Source organism: Neodiprion lecontei, chromosome 5 (assembly GCF_021901455.1).
Source record: "Neodiprion lecontei isolate iyNeoLeco1 chromosome 5, iyNeoLeco1.1, whole genome shotgun sequence".
Lineage (NCBI taxonomy): Eukaryota > Metazoa > Arthropoda > Insecta > Hymenoptera > Diprionidae > Neodiprion > Neodiprion lecontei.
The window spans coordinates 17,140,857-17,161,253 of NC_060264.1; the positions used below are offsets into that span (position 1 = coordinate 17,140,857).

Here is a 20,397-nt window from a genome sequence, read left to right on the forward strand (position 1 = left end):
ACACCCACGCACACACACATGATAAGAGAGCAAAGGTAGACAGGCAACGCTGCGTGTCGTTAAAAAGCTTTGCTTCAATACTTCGTTCGGTTCAGAGATCGTTTCACCTAGATCTACCTGCGAAGTGTAATTGGAATACGGCAAGAGCCCGTGTTAAATCGAATAAGAGGCAGAGAGGGGGGTGGGGGGTAATGCGTGACTACATATCTATATATTTAAATACTGACTTAAGGGATACATCGATCCACTACAAAGTGCTGAATGAAGTGCGAATGATTCTGAGTTTTTCTATGAGTTTGATACGTCCGGCTTACCACCTCTCGTCTATTTTTCGGACTCGCTAACTCCCCCACAGTTCTTATAATAATATCATGGTCTCTGTCCCTTCCTCTTAACTCTACCTAGCCTCACGCTACTCACTATTGCTCTTACTCAGCTAATTGCATTCCCTTCCTTCTGCATTCTCACACCTTTCCTGCACCCGTACGTTCTGTCTCTAAAGACACTCCTATTCAAACTCTCAACAACGTCACATCAAGACTTCTTATACATCATTCGCACAGCACACTTCATTCCTACCGCTATCTCAACTTCTTCGCAATGAAAATATAATTGATATATTAAATATACTCAAGGTTATTCGACCATCCTCCTAACTTTCGGTTGCCCTGGTACGTAAAAGCGAAGCCGAACCTGTTTATTCCTACCGCTCGGGAGTAAACCCCTTTCACGGACGTAACAAGTTGATTCGAAATCATTTAAGGTGAATACTTTTCTGGAACTGGTTTACAGTGGCTGACCGTTGAAAGCTAACATGTCAAGCAGTGATTAGTGGATCGACTTCAATGGCGGTCTTAACTAATTCTGGAATAGCGAAGTAAGGACGACGCACAGCGAATCGCGCCTACGCTGAATAGCGTCATGCAGCCACAGTCAGTGAAAATGATAGGCCCCTCCGAATATGCCGGAGACCATTTCGCCGAAAAATGAGGCCTGAATCCAACCGATTGGCATCATTTGACTCACACGAAGCAATTATTGATTGATCAAATCGAATATTATTTCAAGCAACAAAATGGTAATGAATTTTCTTCAACAGCCAGACGTTGGTTTACGCTAATATTTTCATTTTTGTCCCGGATTTTCATTGACGTATGAGTTATTTTGTTTTTTAATCATACTTAATTATCATTTGTAGTTGGATAAGTTTAGGGTCAGTTTGACCCCAGTGTGGCAACAGTGTGGTTTCCAGTGTAATGTGGAAGCTAAGAGCCAAGTTTCAATCATGCTTTTATTGTGTATCAACAAACACGTATTTAACAGTAGTGTGCGATTTGCATCTCTTTTGTTAAAGAATGAGAACAGATTTGTAATGGGCTTTGTGAAAGGTTTTTGCACCGGAGATGCTTTTTGGGGGAATATTCTTTCCGTATATTTATTTGCATTATAAAATATGTCACGCAACTGACGGATTGTTTACGAAATTTAACTGTATACCGCATTACCACGTTACGTTACTATCGACTGAGATGCAAGCGATCGACACGCATTCTCTTGTGCTATCCACGTAAGCTTCTTGGAGCCGTGCTCGGATCTATTTTCAGCCTAATATGACATATATATACAGTTGAAGCGTATATCATATATCTAGTCTTACGAAGAACGAAAATTCTTGATCGAATTAACTGACGATTTTGTCGATGTTGGAACTCTTACAACTGGTATACTCGCATTTCGGTACTCCGTGCATAGATCGTACTGATACAGGTCTCAAATGAAAGCTCTAAAAATATATGACCGTATGAAATTGTCGAATATCGAATTTCATCGTGAGAAGGGAGCAATATGAGATAATATATACGCCAAGTAGGCTTTGAGGATTCTGTTCGCGGTATAAGATAGTGCGTCGAAATCGCGCGCGTTCATGTTTTTTTTTTTCTTTAATAAGCTTGGAGCGACCGACGACCGTTGATGTTGATACACAAAAAGGCATCGAAGTGATTTTTGGCTAACTTATTACTACGTTCACTCGGTCACGTACTTTTAATGCGGATGGTTCAGACGATGCAGGCGCTCATGTTTGTCGTCTTCACTTGAATCTATATGGAAATATCGGAGTTTGATTGACCGTGATTTATTTCCGAAATGTATTTTTCTCAGGTAAGAAAAAGCGATTATAAGAAAGTTTTTATAACTACGTATCAAATGTATGTTCGTGGTTTGGGCATATTTTTAGATTAGATCGTACATCCTGAACAAAACTCAGCTAAATAAAAATCTGTGGGACAATTGCATAACCAAGAAGAAAAAAAAGTTTCGAGTTCAACTCGAATTTCGATCGAACCTAATGAAATTTTTTCGCTTGCTCTAAGCAAATTATGTTATATAGGATCATATATTGAATAAAAATTTTACATTTCAGACGAATTGAGGAGAGTTTCTTTCTGAGTGTATATATACCTACAGCGTTGTTTAACAAGATAATGACTATTCTGATTCACAGATGTCGATAAGATCAGTCGTAGAGAAATTTATCCAGTCAAGAAGAAAGGTAGTTTGCAATGCAATGTCAATATACAGTCAATTATCGGGCGGCAACGCGTATCCTCAACTCAACCATGACAATCAATGAGGAAATTGTTAGAACGTGTTGTTTCACATTATGCGAATATTTGAATGTGGCGATATGCTACAATCGCGAAATAAGAATGTAAGAATTCTGATACACACAATTAAATTCACCCTAATTGCCGCGCTCATAATTCGGTTACTTTATCGAAATACCGCAAAGTGTAAAGTGCGTGATTTGCTATTTCTTATCGAATCGACAGCGGAAAAACAAGGACGACGATATCAGCCTATAAACATGTTAACATTAGTAACAACGAAATTAATTACCGCATAATCATCTGGAATAATGACAATGTGACGTGGGTTGCAAAAACGAGAGAAATCTGATACGCAAACCACAAGTAAGTCTTATTCGTGGTCTTATCGATTCCCCTGCCTCGCTCGAGATTTGGTGTTTAATTGTTTTTCCGACATGCTGTGCAATCAGTCCTGTTTCCGCTTACAAACTCTTTATAAGCCTTTGGTCTACTCGAAGTTTCTACAGTTCTGTACCTCAGTTTGCCAAATTAAATTCAAATCACTTTCAAAGTCTGGAAATATGAGCACCAAGGATCTCTCTGCGGAAGTTTCGAAGGTATGATCGAAAGTTCAATTATCATCGTTTTCCGACGGTTTTGCACAATGTTATAATCAGCGGAGTCAATTGCTTGCCATTATCTTGTCTAACAGCTGGTAGTATGTGATGCCATCTAAATGAAAGATTCCTTCACACAATTATATACATGGGAAATTGGGATAATTACACCGTGTGACACGATATCGGTAGCCATGAAACGGATAACTATAATATAATAGATTGATATTAGTTATCTTATGTTTCTATCACGTCTGTGACGATATTATGAGTTCAAAGGGCCCGCGAAATTTTGCTAAGCACAGCCATCTCGACTTAGGCGTCAGGCGGGAGAAACGGCTTAGCATTTGAAAGAGTCTACGGGAAGACGCCCAACCAACCGGTTTATAATTCCCCGTAGTGATTGTTTAATCATTGTTATTCACGAACGCTGCATATACACATATATAACTATATCATTATGTACTCATATCATTACTTATTCATATTTGCTTTTAAAGTAGACGAGGAAGCATAATCTTGATTTCACTATTAAATTCATGATATAACTTTCTTATATTTCTGTTCGTGGCACGACCAAAGCGCAGCGGCGCAGTTGACCGCTGCAACGTCAGCGTTCCCGCGCCCGCCAGATCCCGGGTGTAATCAACACCGGGGTGAGACGAGCGCGAAATCACGCGCTTCGAGGATGGGCGTCGCGAGGCGAGCCTTTGTCTTAAATTCTAAAGTCAGCAAAAACCTTGCTCGCTGTCCGACGCTTCAAGGGGTGTCGGACGAGCGAGCGAAGGCAGTCCCGTTAGAGACAGCTTAAAAACCATATCTCCGGAACCCGGCTCCTTCAAAGCTGTCGTGTGTAGAGTCATCGGCTTACAGTCACCGACGATTAGAGGGAACCCTCTAATTCTACACGCGGTCACCGAAAGCCCCTCGTGTCGCGCTGTTAGTGTTTTGAAGTTAGTTAATAAGTGTTGAACCTCGAGCCACGAACTCTTTAGAGCCGTGTAGTGATAAGTGTAGAGGTAATTGTGTGAGAGAGCGAGTATTCGGATTTGTAATCACCAAAGAGTAAGTAGGGAATGAATGAAAACATTAGGTTAAGAACATTTTTGTAAGCTTCCTCGTCACCTATTTTCTCTTGCTATTCTCTTGCTATCAATTTCATTAAAAATTTGGTTCCATCATAAACATTTCTAAAAACATAAATATTAAATCCCCCAACCCTATTCCCAAGGATCGCCCTGTAGAGGACGATCACCACGTATCCACGAAAAAAATAAATATAAACCTCTACGGTTATCTTAGAGGGTGAAGTCAGTCGCGTGCGAGACCGCTCCGCACGTGACAGTTAACACAAATTCAAATTAAATTAACACATTGACATCGCCAGTAAATATCCGTACGCATCCTAACGTGTGAGTCAAGAATAAAAAACAAAACTAAGTCACGAGATCCAAGAAATCATCAATTTTTACAAACTTCTTCGCATGACGGAATCGCCGCGAAGAAAACTTAAGAAGACCGTGGATTCCGAATTTTATCGAAAGATTCTCAAAATCACATGGACAATTACACGACGGAAATGCTGCCTAGTATAAAGCATATAAAGCAAAGGGATGAGTGATTTTCAATTTATTCATAACTTATCAACTTTTTAATTTATTTGTGAATGTTTGAATGAATGTGTAATTTTGATTATTTTGACGATGGACAGGATTTAAAGAGTTTTTATATGTTATTTATATTTTATTTATATTCCCTTTACATTTTATTTATATGTTATTTATATTTCATTTATATTTCATTTATATTTCATTTATTCAATTGATAGTCGAAGTCGTATTTATTATCGTTCTCGTCATTTTTTTTGTAAGCCTGTCCATTTATTTCATTCATTTTTGATGTGAAACATCTTTAGCCGCACGTAAAACCGATTTCTGGCGTGGCGACGCATGCCGTGGCGACGCGTCGCCACGCTATATGATGGTATATATATACAGTCTATATGTAGTAGTGTGTACGGTGTGGCGACGCGTCGCCATGCGCAATCGACTGTACGATTCTCTTCCCACTCGATCCGGCGTTAAGCCATCTCTCTCGCCACACTGAGCTCGGATACCTATAGTGTATACTCCATAGTGTATACAGTGTTGTTTACTACGGTACACCTAACCTGTGTTTTACTTAAAAACAAATTATTTTTTATGTGAAACATCTATAGCCGCACGTAAAACAGATTTCTGACGTGGCGACGCAAGCCGTGGCGACGCGTCGCCACGCTATATGATGGTAGTACGGTGTGGCGACGCGTCGCCGTGCGCAATCGACTGTGCATTGTATACTCCCGGAGTGTATACAGTGTTTTGTTTTTGTTTACTACAGTACACATAACCTGTGTTTTACTTGAAAACAAATTATTCTGATAATAAAATGTCTGACAGTAATAATTTAGAGAGTGAAAGTGATCAGCCTCCTGCAAAAAAAGCAAAATCACCCGATGACACACTATCAAGTCATCAGTAAGTTAATTATATTTTTATAATTAAAGTGTGCATTTATCTGTGCATTAAGCACGCGTATATTTGGTGTGTTTTAACGCCAGTAAATGTAAATTATACTGATTTTTATTTTAGCTTCCTTTAACACTTATATATATATTTTTTTAGAGTATATAATAAAAAAAAAGAACGTCAAAAACGATACAGGGAACAGAACAGAGACAAATTGAAGCAGCGTGAAGCTGAAAGAAGAGAACGCATACAATATTCACAAAGTATTGCCGGACCATCTACATCTTCAAACACAAATAGAATAGAACTGCATAATGAAGAAATAATTACTGCTCAAAGTTCATCTGGTTTGGAAAAAATACAATCATCATCCATTCAAAGAAATGATCAAGGGAATGAACTAAATGCTCTCCAAAAAAAAAGAGAACGTCAACAGAGATACAGAGAGCGGAACAGAGATAAATTGAAACAACGTGAAGCGGAAAGAAGGAGGTGTCTACAAAGTGCAGATGTGATTACAGAATTATCTACTCCAAATATCGAATTTTCAGAAATAATTAACGATCCAATAATAGATGAAATAAGTACGAATTCTCGAAATATAGCTGGTTTAGAAGAAATGCAGCATGTAGTGGTTGAAGTTTTTTTTATTTTACCAACGACTCAAATTCTTACCCATCCCCTTATTTACATTTGTTTTTGACCTCCCAGACTAATTTCAATATATGCAAAAACAACAACAAGAAACAATTATTTACACGTCTTGTTTTTGAGGCACCTGCAAATAATGTTTTTAACGATCCGCATTTTACGCATACAGTGAAACCCCGATTAACCGGGCTGCTCGGGATCCGGGAATTGCATCTCATATTCAACAATCGCTAGTCGATCGATCGGAAATGTTTTATAATTCAGATTAACCGTGATTTCACTTGTCCGTGGATTCTTCGGTCCTAAGCAGCTCGGTTATTCAGGGTTCTACTGTATACGTAAAATGAGGGTCGTTAAAAAAATTATTTGCAGGTACCTCAAAAACAAGACGTGATAGAAACATAAGATAACTAATTGCGATCTATTAAAGTTGTAATGAATTTTGTTTATTGATTATAAGTCAAATATAAAAAAAAGGGAAACAAATAGACAATTGCGAGAAATAGTTGTTGACTATCAAAGAGAAAATTATGCATTTATTTGGGTCATTTTAGTTTAATAAGTCAATTATAATTTAATAGTACATAATTCCAAATTTATAGTCCCTGCACGTCGCAACCCAACAAACTTGGTTTGATAGTTTAAAAAATATAAGTGGACGGCACAGGTGCATAAGTTAAAAGATATAAGAGACAATAGTCGAGTAAGAATAAAACAAAATAGTAACAATAACATAAAAGCGGACGGTAAAAGGGTATATAGATAAAATCGAGCGGAACAACTATTCGAAGAATTTGAAGGGAGAGTGTTTGATGTGTCGTGTTTATAATTTTAGAATGGTGTGACTTTCTTTATTGTTTCATTTCGTCGTTATTTATTTAATTTGTTACCTGATCTGAATTTGGGTTAATTTCACACACTTTATTATTTACTGACACCTCCATACACAACTCTCTCCTTCTAAAGTCGTAGACCTACTAATTTGCTGATCCGCTGATCCGTCCGAACTTCGGTTCTTACTATCGTCTATCCAAATATACGAGTATACATCGTCACACGGATATCTGTTTTACAGATATCGATATCGTGTCACATAGTGTATAATTTCAATTATTAGTAACCGTACATAAAAACTAGTACGTGTTAGAAAAAAATACGTATATGTTCTTCTTAAACGTTATATGAATGAATAAACATAAAATTTTTAAGAGGGTACTCAATATTAGTATTTTATGTCACGTAGTGTTATCCGTCTCAATTCTGCGCACCAGATAATTGATTTTACTATGCAAGATCGACTGTTTCTTGTGTATTTCAAGTACAACCATCAATTTATTTTCGAATTAAAACGATACTTTATCTACGTTTCGAAAACAGAATTTTCAACCAAATATCTTTATTGAAAAGTTTGAAATTTTTGCACGACAATTTGATGGTTCATAATTTATAATTATTGTCCCCCCCGCCGCCATTAGTGAATTAAGGTAATTCGTACGATAAAATCAGTTTGGCAAAAAAATAGACGAGATTTTACAAGTACGAATCAAATATCAGGTGTGATATTTTTACCTCAATTTCTCTCGAATTTCAGGAAAATATATATATATAATAGGAAGAAGTTTCTGGAAGGCAATTTGAACACTTCCCTTGTATACCAGACGTCCCTAGATAAAATTAATCTGTAATTCAATTCGTTACCGATTTACTAGGCATAATGATTTCCCAAAACGCACATGTTTCAAATTATTCGCCGTATTTTTCGTAAGAGAGAAAATAGCATACTCACAAGTATTTGCATAATTTTCGATGTTTTTAATGTGCGTGGTATTTTAGTCCGAGAGCATCTTTCGTTACTGTAACGTAAGCGTTGCATCGACTGACAAATTGACCATATTGTTCTCAGATCAAGGATGGTGATGGGAAAGTTCAAGACTTCTATCAAATCAGAAGAGAATTGTGTTCGAAGGGAAAACTGTTTGAAGATCCACAATTCCCGGCAGTATCTGCATCTTTATTTCCCAAAGGGATTCCTAAGGAGCGTTTTATGTTCAATTACTTGAAATGGGTACGGCCAAAGGTAAGGAATAATCTCGATCGATTGATAAAACAGACTGTTTACTGTGGACCATGTCACTGTTTTTCAATCGTAATGAAATATCGAACATCTCAGGCTGTCCGCGGTATGGATAAGGAGAGATGATTCGGAGTGATTTTGAAATCGAAACAATTTATTCAATTAAAATTAATGTAATTATTTCTACTGACTGTAAGGAAATCACCGCTGAACCGAAATTTTTCGTGGATGGAGTCTCTCGATTCGATATTGAGCAACAAGGATTGGGCAATTGCTGGCTAATCGCAGCAATATCTCGTCTAGCGATGGATCCAAGCCTGTTGTTCCAAGTCGTGCCTCAGGATCAGAATTTCAACGAAAACTACGCCGGAATATTCCATTTCAGGTGCGTGCGCATCGATGTCAGCTACGGTACAAGATCCCAAGGATAATTATCATTTGAGAAATTAATCATTCGACCTTTATTCCACGAGTTTCTTGAAATTCCTGCACCGTTTGAACCTGTTGCGCAGATTTTGGCGGTATGGAAAATGGGTCGAAGTCGTGGTTGATGACCGTCTCCCTTGTTATGGGACTGCTCGTTCAAGTGAAAGAACTGAATTCTGGAGCGCTCTGCTTGTCAAAGCGTACGCCAAGTTTTACGGTTCCTGGGAGGCCACAGAAGACGGCCAGTCAACCGAAGCCTGGCAGGATTTTACCGGTGGTCTGACTTCGATTTACGATTTGGACGTTGCACAGTCAATACCTTTCGAAGTTTTACTGGAAGCTTGGGAGAAAAAATTGCTCATGGGATGCGGTACTCCTAAGGTACGGAATCAGCAGACAAAAAACCCTTGAATCCGACTTCGAGCAACAAATGTTTCTTCGAAATGGTGTCATGTCAAAATACCCCGAACTAAATATCCCCTTACGAAATGTCCATGTAATAAATATCCCACTGGAGTATTTGGTATCGGTACACACGGATAGACAAGAAAAATAAATATTTATTGCCCCCACAGTATGATATGGAAATAATGATCAATAATCATTATATCTTACTATCTCACGAAAAAAATAAACACGAGCTCACGCTACTGTCCTGGGATAACTGTTATGCAGCCATTGGAAATCACCTCAAAATTGAATAGCGTTCGCCTTTCAATGTTTCTCCTTTATTTTCATAAAATTATTTTTAATGAAAGACCATTCCATCAGAATGATTTAACATGCAATTTTAAGAAAGATATTTTCACTCATATTTCGTCTGGTTTCGATTATTTCTCTTCTTTTCAACTTTGTGAATGTTCCATTATTCTCACAGATTATGAAGAAACTTGACGGCTTGTATGGTGATCATGCCTACTGTATTACGGAAGTCCGTAAGTACAAGGGGAAAAATATGGTGAGACTGAGGAATCCATGGGGTATGATGGAATGGCAAGGCCAATTGGGCGATGCGTGAGTATTTAAGTCTGTATTTCTATTTTTTACACTTTTCACAGTTCAGAAAATAACAGCACCGATCCCTAAAATTGCCGTTTTGTGTTTAGCAGACAATTTTATTTATATATAAGCAGACAGACTCAATAATTTTATTCTGAAGCATTTCATTTTCATGGTTTCGATTTTCAAATGAGATGAGAATAAGTCAGTTCGAAAGAGGGCCAATTTTTACAGAGATCCTCTGTGGAAAACCGATAGTAAGATGGCAGAGGCGCTGAATTTCAAGCCTGACGCAGATGGCGAATTTTGGATGCCCTACGAACTGGTTTCGGATTATTTTACTGAACTTGAATTTTGTGAACCGCTCGATACAAGCACAAGAAAATTGGAAGTCACTACTTTCGAAGGAGAATGGCAGTACAATACTACTGTGTCCAAAGGTCACTTGAGTACGTATCTTTGGAAATTGATTATCTTTATTCCGCAATCTATAATATTTTGCGTATTGTGTAAGGATGTATAAAGAAAATTTCATTTGGTTTCTGTACATTTTCCCACATCTCGGTCTGGTTTTTGGCTCTTTGGTCTCAATGAGTCCATGATTCCATTCCCAATTCTCTGGAATAGCTTTGCACTATTTCTAGGAACCTTGTGTCAAAATGCTCAATATCGCATAACGTTGGGAAATTCGGAACAAGTAAACGGAAAGTGCACGATAATCGTGGCATTACTGCAGAAAAATCGAAGGTCGAAACGACTAAAAAATTTGAAAATTGGATTTGAAATTTATCAAGTACGTCCGGATTTTCAAACAAACAAACAGAATACAAACATATTTTTTAATGTCTGTCAAGAAATTATCACCATGTAATTTTTTTGAACAGCTGGACAATCCTGAAAAATCACCAAACCCCCTAGACATCGATTTCTTCAAAAAAAATGAGCCCGTATCTGGATCCGGTGCGGTTGGGGAGCAACGGGAAGTTCAACGCAAATTTGAACTAGTTCCCGGAGTTTACTGTGTAATTCCTTGTGTCTATCGGGACAGTCTCTCGAATAAGGGATCCGAATTCGTGGCCATTTCTGACAAAGCAGAAGAATTCTTGCTCAGAGTCTTCTTTGGGAATTCAAATAACTTGATGTAAATGGCGTAATTTGTGGTAATTTGTGATTGCCGCCGACAGAGAAGAGTAATAATTTTACAGCGACTAACGGAATTCTAAAAAATCATATCTTATTCGGTAAAAACTACCTCACAGCATCCTATCAATCTTAATTGTAACGGGACAACCATGAACCATTTATAACCACAATCTAATAGTTTACTTATTTACAACACGCTTGAATTCTGTAGTTATGAATTCAAGTGGAGATTACGAGCATACGTTTCCACGTAGCGTGATTACACAAACAATTGTCACAGTTACCATCAGAATAGAACGGCGCCTCCAACTTTAAATGTCTACACCACATCCAAAGCAACTCATGGTTTTCGTCAGCCGACGTTTGCATGGAGTTACCTCGTTTAAGTAGCCAGTTATTCTTGACGAACAATGACAGCGAAAATATGTATTATTTTCTAACCTCTCTTTAGTCGTAAATAAACATGTGTATTTTATTTCTGATCTGTTGGTGTAAAGAACGTTTCTCTTCATACTTGTGTTATTTTTTTTTTTTGACGCGAATTTTTAACACGCGTTTGGGATGGAAATCTAAATGAGTAAGCATGGATTGTTACCAATACGAGTGAGCGAGACAGAGTACTAGAGAAGGGAATTGCGACACGCAGCGCTGCCTGTGCCATGCCACTTTCGTTTACTTGTAATGTCTGCGTGCTATAGATATCATATGATTTCTAAGATTTCGTAAAGTTGTATAAACATTTCACAAAATTTCCATGGATTGTATAGAATTTTCAAGGATTCCACAAGCTTTCTTAACATTTCATACCATTTCAATTGTTTTTATAGAATTTCGTAAATGACGTATAATTTTGAAAATGTAAAAAATTCCAGATGATTTCGCAACAGTCTATAAGATTTCCATGGATTTCAGAGGAATTTACAAGATTTCATAGGATCCCTAAGTTTCCCAAAAGATTTCATATAATTTCCCTGCGATGTCACGAAATTTCAGTGTGAGATTTTGAATTATTACGCAAATTTTGAATGAATTCTTAAGGATTTTATGGTATTTCAGGGGTTTCACGCGACTTCGAATATTTCAGAGATTTCTAATGATTTCATAAGACTCGAAGAGCGGTAAACAATCCGTTAGCGGATTTCATTGTGGTTGGAAAGATTTTTATTTTATTGTCCATGTTATTAACGCCAGCAAGTGAACGTGATCATACGTTCCGTACAAAGTTGAATTCTTCCGTATCATAACATTATACTGATCACTGCCTGAAACGTTGAGTCGCCGGATTTGCCTCACCGGTGAATCTTCGCAGTAACAGAGGTCTTCAAACCGAGAAATAACGAAATCTCACCGAGCAGTAAGCTTCCGATCGTAGCCTTTGTCATCACAATCATAATCGCATACCTTTCAGTTTGAGCTTCGTAATGCAAATCATATGCAGTGCTATAATTTTTCCCGTGACATTGCACTTCGCAGTGTCATCTATCCCTATCTAATTTAGACACGTACAATGCACAATCAACTGTATGAAGATAAGACCTGTCATTAAGCCACTGATTTTTAGTTTGATTTTCATCGTTTGTATTACGTGAAGCGGTCAAGCAGTTGTGGTCAGCTTTGGCAATATCATTCAATTTTGATGGTTGTATAAATGTATACAGTGAAATTTCATTATTTATCGTTTCGTAACTTTAGTACATACGTAATGGTTATCGTACAAGTATTATTCTGAAATGTACGAATCAAAGCATTTGATAAACAAAAAACAATTACAAGAATGAAAAGAAATTTTCAAAATACCACCCATTTTAAAAACTTAAAAATATGCCCCAGAATGACACGATAAAATAAAAACGATTCACTGATTGAGCCTTCGCGTATATACAGGACTCAAAATTTGTCTTTTTCATACAAGGAAAACACAAATGCCATGTTTTTCCACCGACAGTAAGTGTAATAAAAGTGACAAAATTTACTACCGTGTTTCTCGTAAACGGCAACAGTTGTAGAATCTTCATATCTCGGTGTAACTATTTTATATCCAAATTTCACGAAGTCAAAATGTGAAGCCAAAAAAATTTGGATAAACCCACGTTTTGTCGAGGTGACCAAAAAATGGAATCCAACTATATTTTTGTAAGAATCGAAAATATCTCATTGTTATTTATCCGATAACCATTTTCTCGCAGTGCATACGAACTAGGGTAGTTCTTATTTTGGTCATGTCGGAATTTCTTCGCGCTCATTTCCCAAAAGTAATCAACATATATAGAAAAAAATTGGCCGCAACCCCGAATTCGTCCGATAACTCCAACACGTCCCGCCAAGCAGTCGAATCTTGAATACGGAAAAATGTATTCATTTGATATTTTGTGGGAAATTTAATGCTATACAATTTTCGCAAATCTAATATTTATCACGTTTTCGGCGAAGAACTGCTTTTATTTTCTAATTATATATAATTAATAATGATAATTTCATTTTATTGGTTCGCATAATCGCATTAATCACGGTAATTAATTCTAATAAATGTGAGTGCCATTTTCTCGGATGACATCATTCATAACTATGTATGTAAATTACCTGTGTATACGAAGCTTTTTGAATAAATTACTTGTAACAACATAAGCCATATGTTTGTTGATAAGCCGTGAATCATGAATAACAGTTCAAAGAATGAAACACATTATTATTCATTGAAATTGGATGTATCAGTCGAATTTGGAACCAAAAAAATGTGCTCGATAATGTGACTCATCTCAGATTATTAATTACTCAACTATCCCGATCAAAATCCGCGGTTCTCGATCGTTTTCATGCCAAGTGAATAGTGTTATGGTAAAATGCGCTGAACTCTATTTCATTATTGATTTTCAACACCTGTTTTTCAATTTTTTCGTTGTGATACGTCTTTGAATGGGCTTTCTACCTCATACGTAAACAGAGAGAATGATAGAGCAAATTTTAAAAAAATGTACCAAATTCTACGTTAAGAAACAAAATTTTTGAGCCATAATAGAAGATGGGCTTTCAATAACTTCTAGAGAAAATAATTCATAAACAAATTTTTTTTTTGGTAATTTTGATTTATTTTTAGAAACAAAATTAGTTTTCCAATTTTTTTTCAGTAATTTTGTTTTATTTTCCAAAAAAAAATTAGTTTTTAAATTATTTTCACTAGAAGTTATTGAAAGCCCATCTTCTATTATGGCTCAAAAATTTTTATTCTTAACGTAGAATTTGGTACATTTTTTGGATAAAACCAAAAGTGTCCCATTGAACGAAAATTTAATTTTTCGATTAAAAATGGCCAAAGAAGCATCAAGAAATTTTTTTTTTCAATTTTCGTATTTTTTTCAGAAGAAGAATCAAAAAATACTTAAAAATTTTTGTATTTAATTAGGTTAAACAAATTTTTTTCACTAGAAGTTATTGAAAGCTCATCTTCTATTATGGCTCAAAAATGTTGTTTTTTGACGTAGAATTTGGTAAATTTTTTTGGATAAAATCAAAAGTGTCCCATTGAACGAAAATCCAATTTTTTGATTAAAAATGGCCGAAAAAGCGTCCCGAAATTTTTTTTTTCAATTTTCGTACTTTTTTTCAGAATGAGCATCAAACAATACTTAAAAATTTTTGTATTTAATTAGGTTATTTCAATTGTTGTCAGAAACATGAATTTTTTTCGTTAATTTATTCAAAAATCGACAACTCCGGAACGGGAAGAAATAAGGAGCTAAAAATTTAGCTGAGGACTTCTTTCTATATGTATAAAAACATACTAAAAAATCATAAAAATCTAAGAGGGTCACCGTCGCAACGTCTTTAAATTGACATGGAATGACCCATATAGTTTGTTGCCGAGTATCGTAGAATTCATGGCTTGAAAAAATAATAAATGCTAGTTGTTTCGTAAGACTCATCTTTGAGACTAGGTTTCTGGTCTCCTGACCTGATACACTGTTCCATTTAATAAATTTTTTCTTCTTCATGCTGGCTTCGAGAATTGTATTCGGAGCTCTTCACACTTTTCCCTCATCTTGGTCACTTTGCAGGGTCTTCGCACTTATCTCCCCATCAATTTTCCTTGCAATAAGACAGCCTTTTCGTTAGCCTCTTTCGCTAATTAATCCGTCCTTTCATCTCTTTCTATACCTTAATGGGCTGGTTCCCAAAGTATCGTGATATCCGTTCGATTCTGAGCTTCTCGTGAATCATATTTGTGACTCCTGCAGAGATTCTACTCATCCTGCTGTGTCATCAGTCCCTTACTTAAGTGCCTTGCCACGCTCATCGAATCCGTACATGTCATGGTATTCCTTGGGATCGCATTGGCCCTTGAAAGCTTAACTGGTTGACAAATTCCCTGAATGCAGTAAATATTATAAATACTAAATTTTCTTGGGAACTTGGACAGAATTGATCAGATTCAACTTATCAAAATTTGCAACGTTTCGTTGGTTTCATTTATTTTCCAACTTCATCAGGCAAGCTGTAACAGATGTACATAAACTTTAAAAATTAAGTTGCATAAAACAATAGACATGATACATGTAAGTTATAAATTCAGAAATAATAAACTAAACAAAATTACAAAATATTTACTTTTGAGGTTAAATCATCGTTAAAATCCTCTGGTCCATAACATCAAGTCAAAAATATGTTTAAATAAGACTAGACAGATATATACATTTTTTTAATAAAATTATAAATTCATTGTGCCAATAAATCAATTTAAATAAAATAAAATGGACAAATATAATGATGGACAAATACACATGTCAAACGTAGTGACTCTTAAATCACAGACTGTACTACTCTCACACAGTGTGATAGTACGTGTGGAGGTCGCATTATCTGTATTGTCAACATGACTCTGTTGTCCATGACTAGTACTGTTCATATTGTGCGCGAAAGTTCAACCTCTAAGTAAAATAAAAATAATTACTATGACTTCACTAAATCCTTAACATCGTTTATCAGGTCACTGTAAATTGTACTGAGGTTTTGCGTGTCGGATCTAAAATTGACACAATTCATCGCCTTAATAAAAATCATTTCACTTAGGTTTCTCTTCATGTAATTTTTCTCCAGATCTAAAATCTCAACATCCTCGAACTGAAAGTTATGACCATCCTCAACAAAGTGATGTTCCGCTAATGCTGTTTTGTTGTTTTTTATGGACTTCTCAGGTCTGCAGTCAAGTTTGTGTTGTCTCACTCTGGCTTTTAATTTTTGCCTGGTCTGTCCAACGTACCATTTCCCACACGAGCACGGAATCCTGTATACCAGGCCAGATCTATCTTCTTTCTCCACTTTGTCTTTTAGCCGGGAAAATAGATCCTTAACCTTGAATACATTATAGAATACCAACTTGCAGTTGGTGTGCCTAAATAAAGATCCCAGTCTTGGTGACAAGCCTTTTATGTAGGGAAATCTGCTGAACGACCAATTCCTGTTAACATTGTTGCTCCTGATGTTGTTTCTAATCCTCTCGGACACAATTTTCTCACACTTGTTGATGACCTTGTTTGGATAATTGTTAGATGACAGTAATCTTCTAACCATGCGAATACTTTCCTTGGTCTTGTTCACATGACTCAAGCGCATGGCTCTGTTCAAAAACCCTTTTACAACCCCCAATTTCTGGCTCAATGGATGATTGGAATTAAAATTCAAAATTCTTCCTGAGCTGTACGGTTTCTTGAACCAAGAAGTTATAAGATCACCATCTTCTGATCTTTCTATTAGTATGTCCAAAAAAGGCAACTTCCCGTTATTCTCAACTTCCAAGGTAAACTGGATGTCCTTGTCAACACTATTAAACACATCTAAGATGCTGTCTACTTTATCCTTTGGAACCACTGCGAAGAGATCATCAACATACGACTTAATAATCGGAATTTCAAAGTCAAGGTGAGTCAACGCCATTGAAACAACATAATCTACTGCAATGATGGCAATTGAAGGACTTGCTGGACTCCCCATAGCACATCCTTCCTTCTGAAGGTAAAAATTGCCATCAAACACGAAATATCCCGAGTCGTAACAAAAATCAATAAGCTCTAGTAGAGTAGTCTGGTCCAATTGCACAAATTTCTGGATTTCATCCCACCGCTCAATGATGATTTTCCTTATTAAACTGTTATGAACATTAGTAAAAAGAGATACTACGTCCAGTGATATTAAAACATGGTCTTCGTTTACCTTTTTCAGTTTGATTTGGTCTAAAAAATGAAATGAATCTGTCACATTATATTTCAGACTCATTACGAACGGTAGCAGACTCTTATGAACAAAATTGAATCTGATCAATTCTGTCCAAGTTCCCAAGAAAATTTAGTATTTATTATATTTAACATGGATGAGAACCAAGATTTGGGCAGTAAATATTGTACTTTCGGGATTTGAGACCAGTTCCTTTGATAATTGAGGAAAATCTTCCGAAAACATTCCGAACTCGCATCCTAATTGCTTAGACCGCACTGAGCCATCCGGATACGAAGCATGACTTCATGATCCGGGTACACTTTATTTATAATTGTTTTGAAATGTCGTGCATTCTCCATGGGAGGCTTGAAACTATGTCCTGTATTGAGCTCGATATTTTGATTATTAAATAGTGCCTGGTAATCCAGTCAACAAGTGGCTAAACCGTCTTCCTTCTCCATCCCCTCCGTTATCAATTTGATTTCCTGCCATGAGTCTTGTATCCATAAAGCTAGTGCTTGCTCTCTTGGAACGTGTCTTTGATTTTTGTTAGCTTGAATTTTTTTTTCCCTTCTAAATGTGGTTATACTTTAGAGCTAGATTCTCTATAAGAAACCTTAAGGTAAGTTCTTTAAATCTATCTCAGACTGTTATAAGGACGCTGAAGTGCAGTAGAGTATTTATCGGCGTAAGTAAGGACTAAGTAGTCCCTTACTTGTATTCCCAACCACTATTTGCCTTTCCTCCGCAAAGCTATGAATCATTTTATTTTTTAACGATCCGTGAATAAGCCTCGAAAACTGGAGAAATTTTAAGTGTTATTAAAAACTCTATAAGCTTATCCAAGTTGACATCATAATAACCCCTTTCTTTCTGTATAAAGATGACTCCTGCCTTGAGGCTTTGAATCTCTGCAATATCCAACTCTAACCGCGGATCCATTACACTATCACAGATCGACTCCCCCCTCCAAAGGCCACTGAAATTTGGGTGAAGTAGGTTCCTGGTCTCTACCCACCAAATTTACCTATGGCCAATCTTCCGCGAATCCTGGAGCATTTCCCACGTCGTGCTCATACCTACGTCGTTTATTGATAGGAATATTTCCGGGCGCTCCTTCGTTCCAGTTCTGAGTGTATTCTCGTAGCTTCACCTGTATCAAGTATTCTAAGATTTAGATTTAATATGATATCGGGAATGCAATCGCCCCCCCCCCCCCCCCCCCTGGTGTTCCTACGATTGTTACCCGACAGCAAATGGTGTGCGTTCAAGTTTCCGAAAATAATGGTATTTTTTGTTCCTTCTACTTCTTGAAAGAAGTTTCTGAGTGCTTCTTTTGCGATTTTTAACTGGGTTTGTAATATTTAATATTTAATCATTGCTCCTAATACTTCGACTCCTGGCGGTGTATTGCGTAGAGTAATCTTCTTAAACACGAAATTCTCAAGAATAAACATCAACAATCCTTCTCCATTACCCATCCCTCTGTCTTTCCTGATACAGTAAAGGTATTTGAAGTACAGTCTGTACTTGGAGAAACTTTTTGACCTATTTTTAGACAATCATACAACATCACATTCATTTAGCAAGCTATGTAAGTCTAGATATTTCGACGAGACTCCATTTATATTCCAACTAACGATTTCCATTGTTGATTGAATTGTTTTTTCTTTTAATCTGCCTTAAATCTATTCGAAAACTCCAGAGAACCTTCTGTAACTTTCATCCACTTCCTTATCTTTTATGTTTGTGGCCTTTCTAATCCTAACCGGCATCCTCTGAGTTTCTTCCATTTCTGGAGGAGATCGAGCATCCTGCTTAGCTATTCGCCTCTTTATTCTCTTTTTTTTAATTCTCCTTTTTCCCTTCACGAATCTATAGTGGCCACGATAGTTTAGCTGGGATTCTTCTATATTAGGATTCTTGAATTGGGGATATGGTGAATTTGTGCGTGCTGCTTTTTAAGACCTTATTTAGAGCTAATGCCTTAATGTTGCTTGGGACTCTTACCCCCTCAGATTTTTCACTGTATTTAACCGCGAGTCTTTGGTTAATGCGCCCCAGAATCTCCTGGCTTACTTTAACCATGTTTCTACTAGTAACTTCTTCCTCGAACGTGGGTTCCAACTCTAGGAAGGGATGGTTGTCGCTTTCTCTCAGATGAGGTGAACCTTGTTTCCTCTGGTTGCTGTTCCTTGTCTGAATTCGATCTGATCACGCCGTCTCGGCCCTCTCCTTCCTTATCTGCTGAGTCCCAGACTTCCAAGTCTGAGATATTTATTCCATGTATTTTGGCAAATGTTTCTTGGGTCCAAACTTCAACTTCTTTGAAACTGGAACCTATTGTCTCCGTAAGCTTGGCTATTTCTATCGTATTTGTAAATAATACAGACGGAGTCAGAAGCTCTATGGTTTTGGGTGCAATTCGCACATTTGATTTTCTTCGTGCATTCGTCCTCTTCGTGGATTTCCCCAAATCTATTACACCTTGTTGTATGGCTGTAATTGGCAACTACGTGTCAGAATCTTTGGCAGTTGAAACATCTTTTGGTCTTAGGAAGAAATTCTGATACTATCCTGACATTGTTGTAGATCTTAGTCGCATCCGGAAGTGTTGAACGGGTAAACATTTTGGCCGTACCAGTATTTTTTAACTCAAAACCCTGTTCCGATTCTTCAGACTCTACCTTTCTTCTCATTAGTTCTATTTTTTCAATAGTACTTTTTGACTCAACATCAAGCCCCTCACAAACGACCTCCGCATGGAAGTCTATCGGAATGCATAATCCTTACATTATAAATCGCTAATGTTTGAAATTACGGCTACTCAATTTGTTCCTATCTGGTCGATGCTCGGACCTCTACAATGTTATTTGCTTCTACCGCAGTGTCGAACTGTATCGCAAATTTTTCTTGACCTGCCTTATTCATTCCTTCTATTACGACATTATTATCCTGCAGCTCCGTCTGAAGGTGCAATGGAGGAAAATTGCCCAGGTTTTTTTAACGAGTCCTTGTAATAATCGTGAACCACGAAAGGAGGATTTCCAGAATCATCGTCTCTGTTGATTGTTTGCTTTCTAGTATGTATTGAGCTTCAAGTGGTGGTTTGGAGTCCCCATCCTTTGTTAGCTTAGAGTTCATGAATTCTTCTGATTTTCCGAACTCTACCTAGGAATTTCCTG

The 20,397-nt window shown here is 36.9% G+C and overlaps 2 protein-coding genes across 5 annotated transcripts in view; one reads left to right on the forward strand and one right to left on the reverse strand.

Annotated features, from left to right (window-relative positions):
• Positions 1–7,342, reverse strand: part of LOC124294703 (calpain-8-like) — a 25,801-nt gene extending 18,459 nt beyond the window's left edge. The window contains exon 1 of the mRNA XM_046741262.1: positions 7,254–7,342. Within this exon, the coding sequence (XP_046597218.1) occupies positions 7,254–7,307 (54 nt within the window). The 5' untranslated portion in view covers positions 7,308–7,342. The remainder of the gene's footprint in view (positions 1–7,253) is intronic.
• LOC107227991 (calpain-B-like) lies at positions 3,078–11,580 on the forward strand. 4 transcript variants are annotated; one of them, XM_046741256.1, is made up of 9 exons: positions 5,524–5,721; positions 5,869–6,223; positions 8,267–8,440; positions 8,635–8,822; positions 8,950–9,244; positions 9,741–9,877; positions 10,097–10,311; positions 10,507–10,655; positions 10,747–11,580. In XM_046741256.1, exons 1-9 carry the CDS (start codon positions 5,633–5,635, stop codon positions 11,005–11,007), a joined length of 1,863 nt encoding a protein of 620 aa, XP_046597212.1. In that variant the 5' UTR covers positions 5,524–5,632; the 3' UTR covers positions 11,008–11,580. The 4 variants fall into 4 exon arrangements, with proteins under 4 accessions (XP_046597215.1, XP_046597213.1, XP_046597214.1 ...); XM_046741259.1 differs by lacking the exons at positions 5,524–5,721; positions 5,869–6,223 and adding an exon at positions 3,078–3,205; XM_046741257.1 differs by lacking the exon at positions 10,747–11,580 and having other exon boundaries at positions 5,521–5,721; positions 10,490–10,552.
• Positions 11,581–20,397: the final 8,817 nt, after the last annotated feature.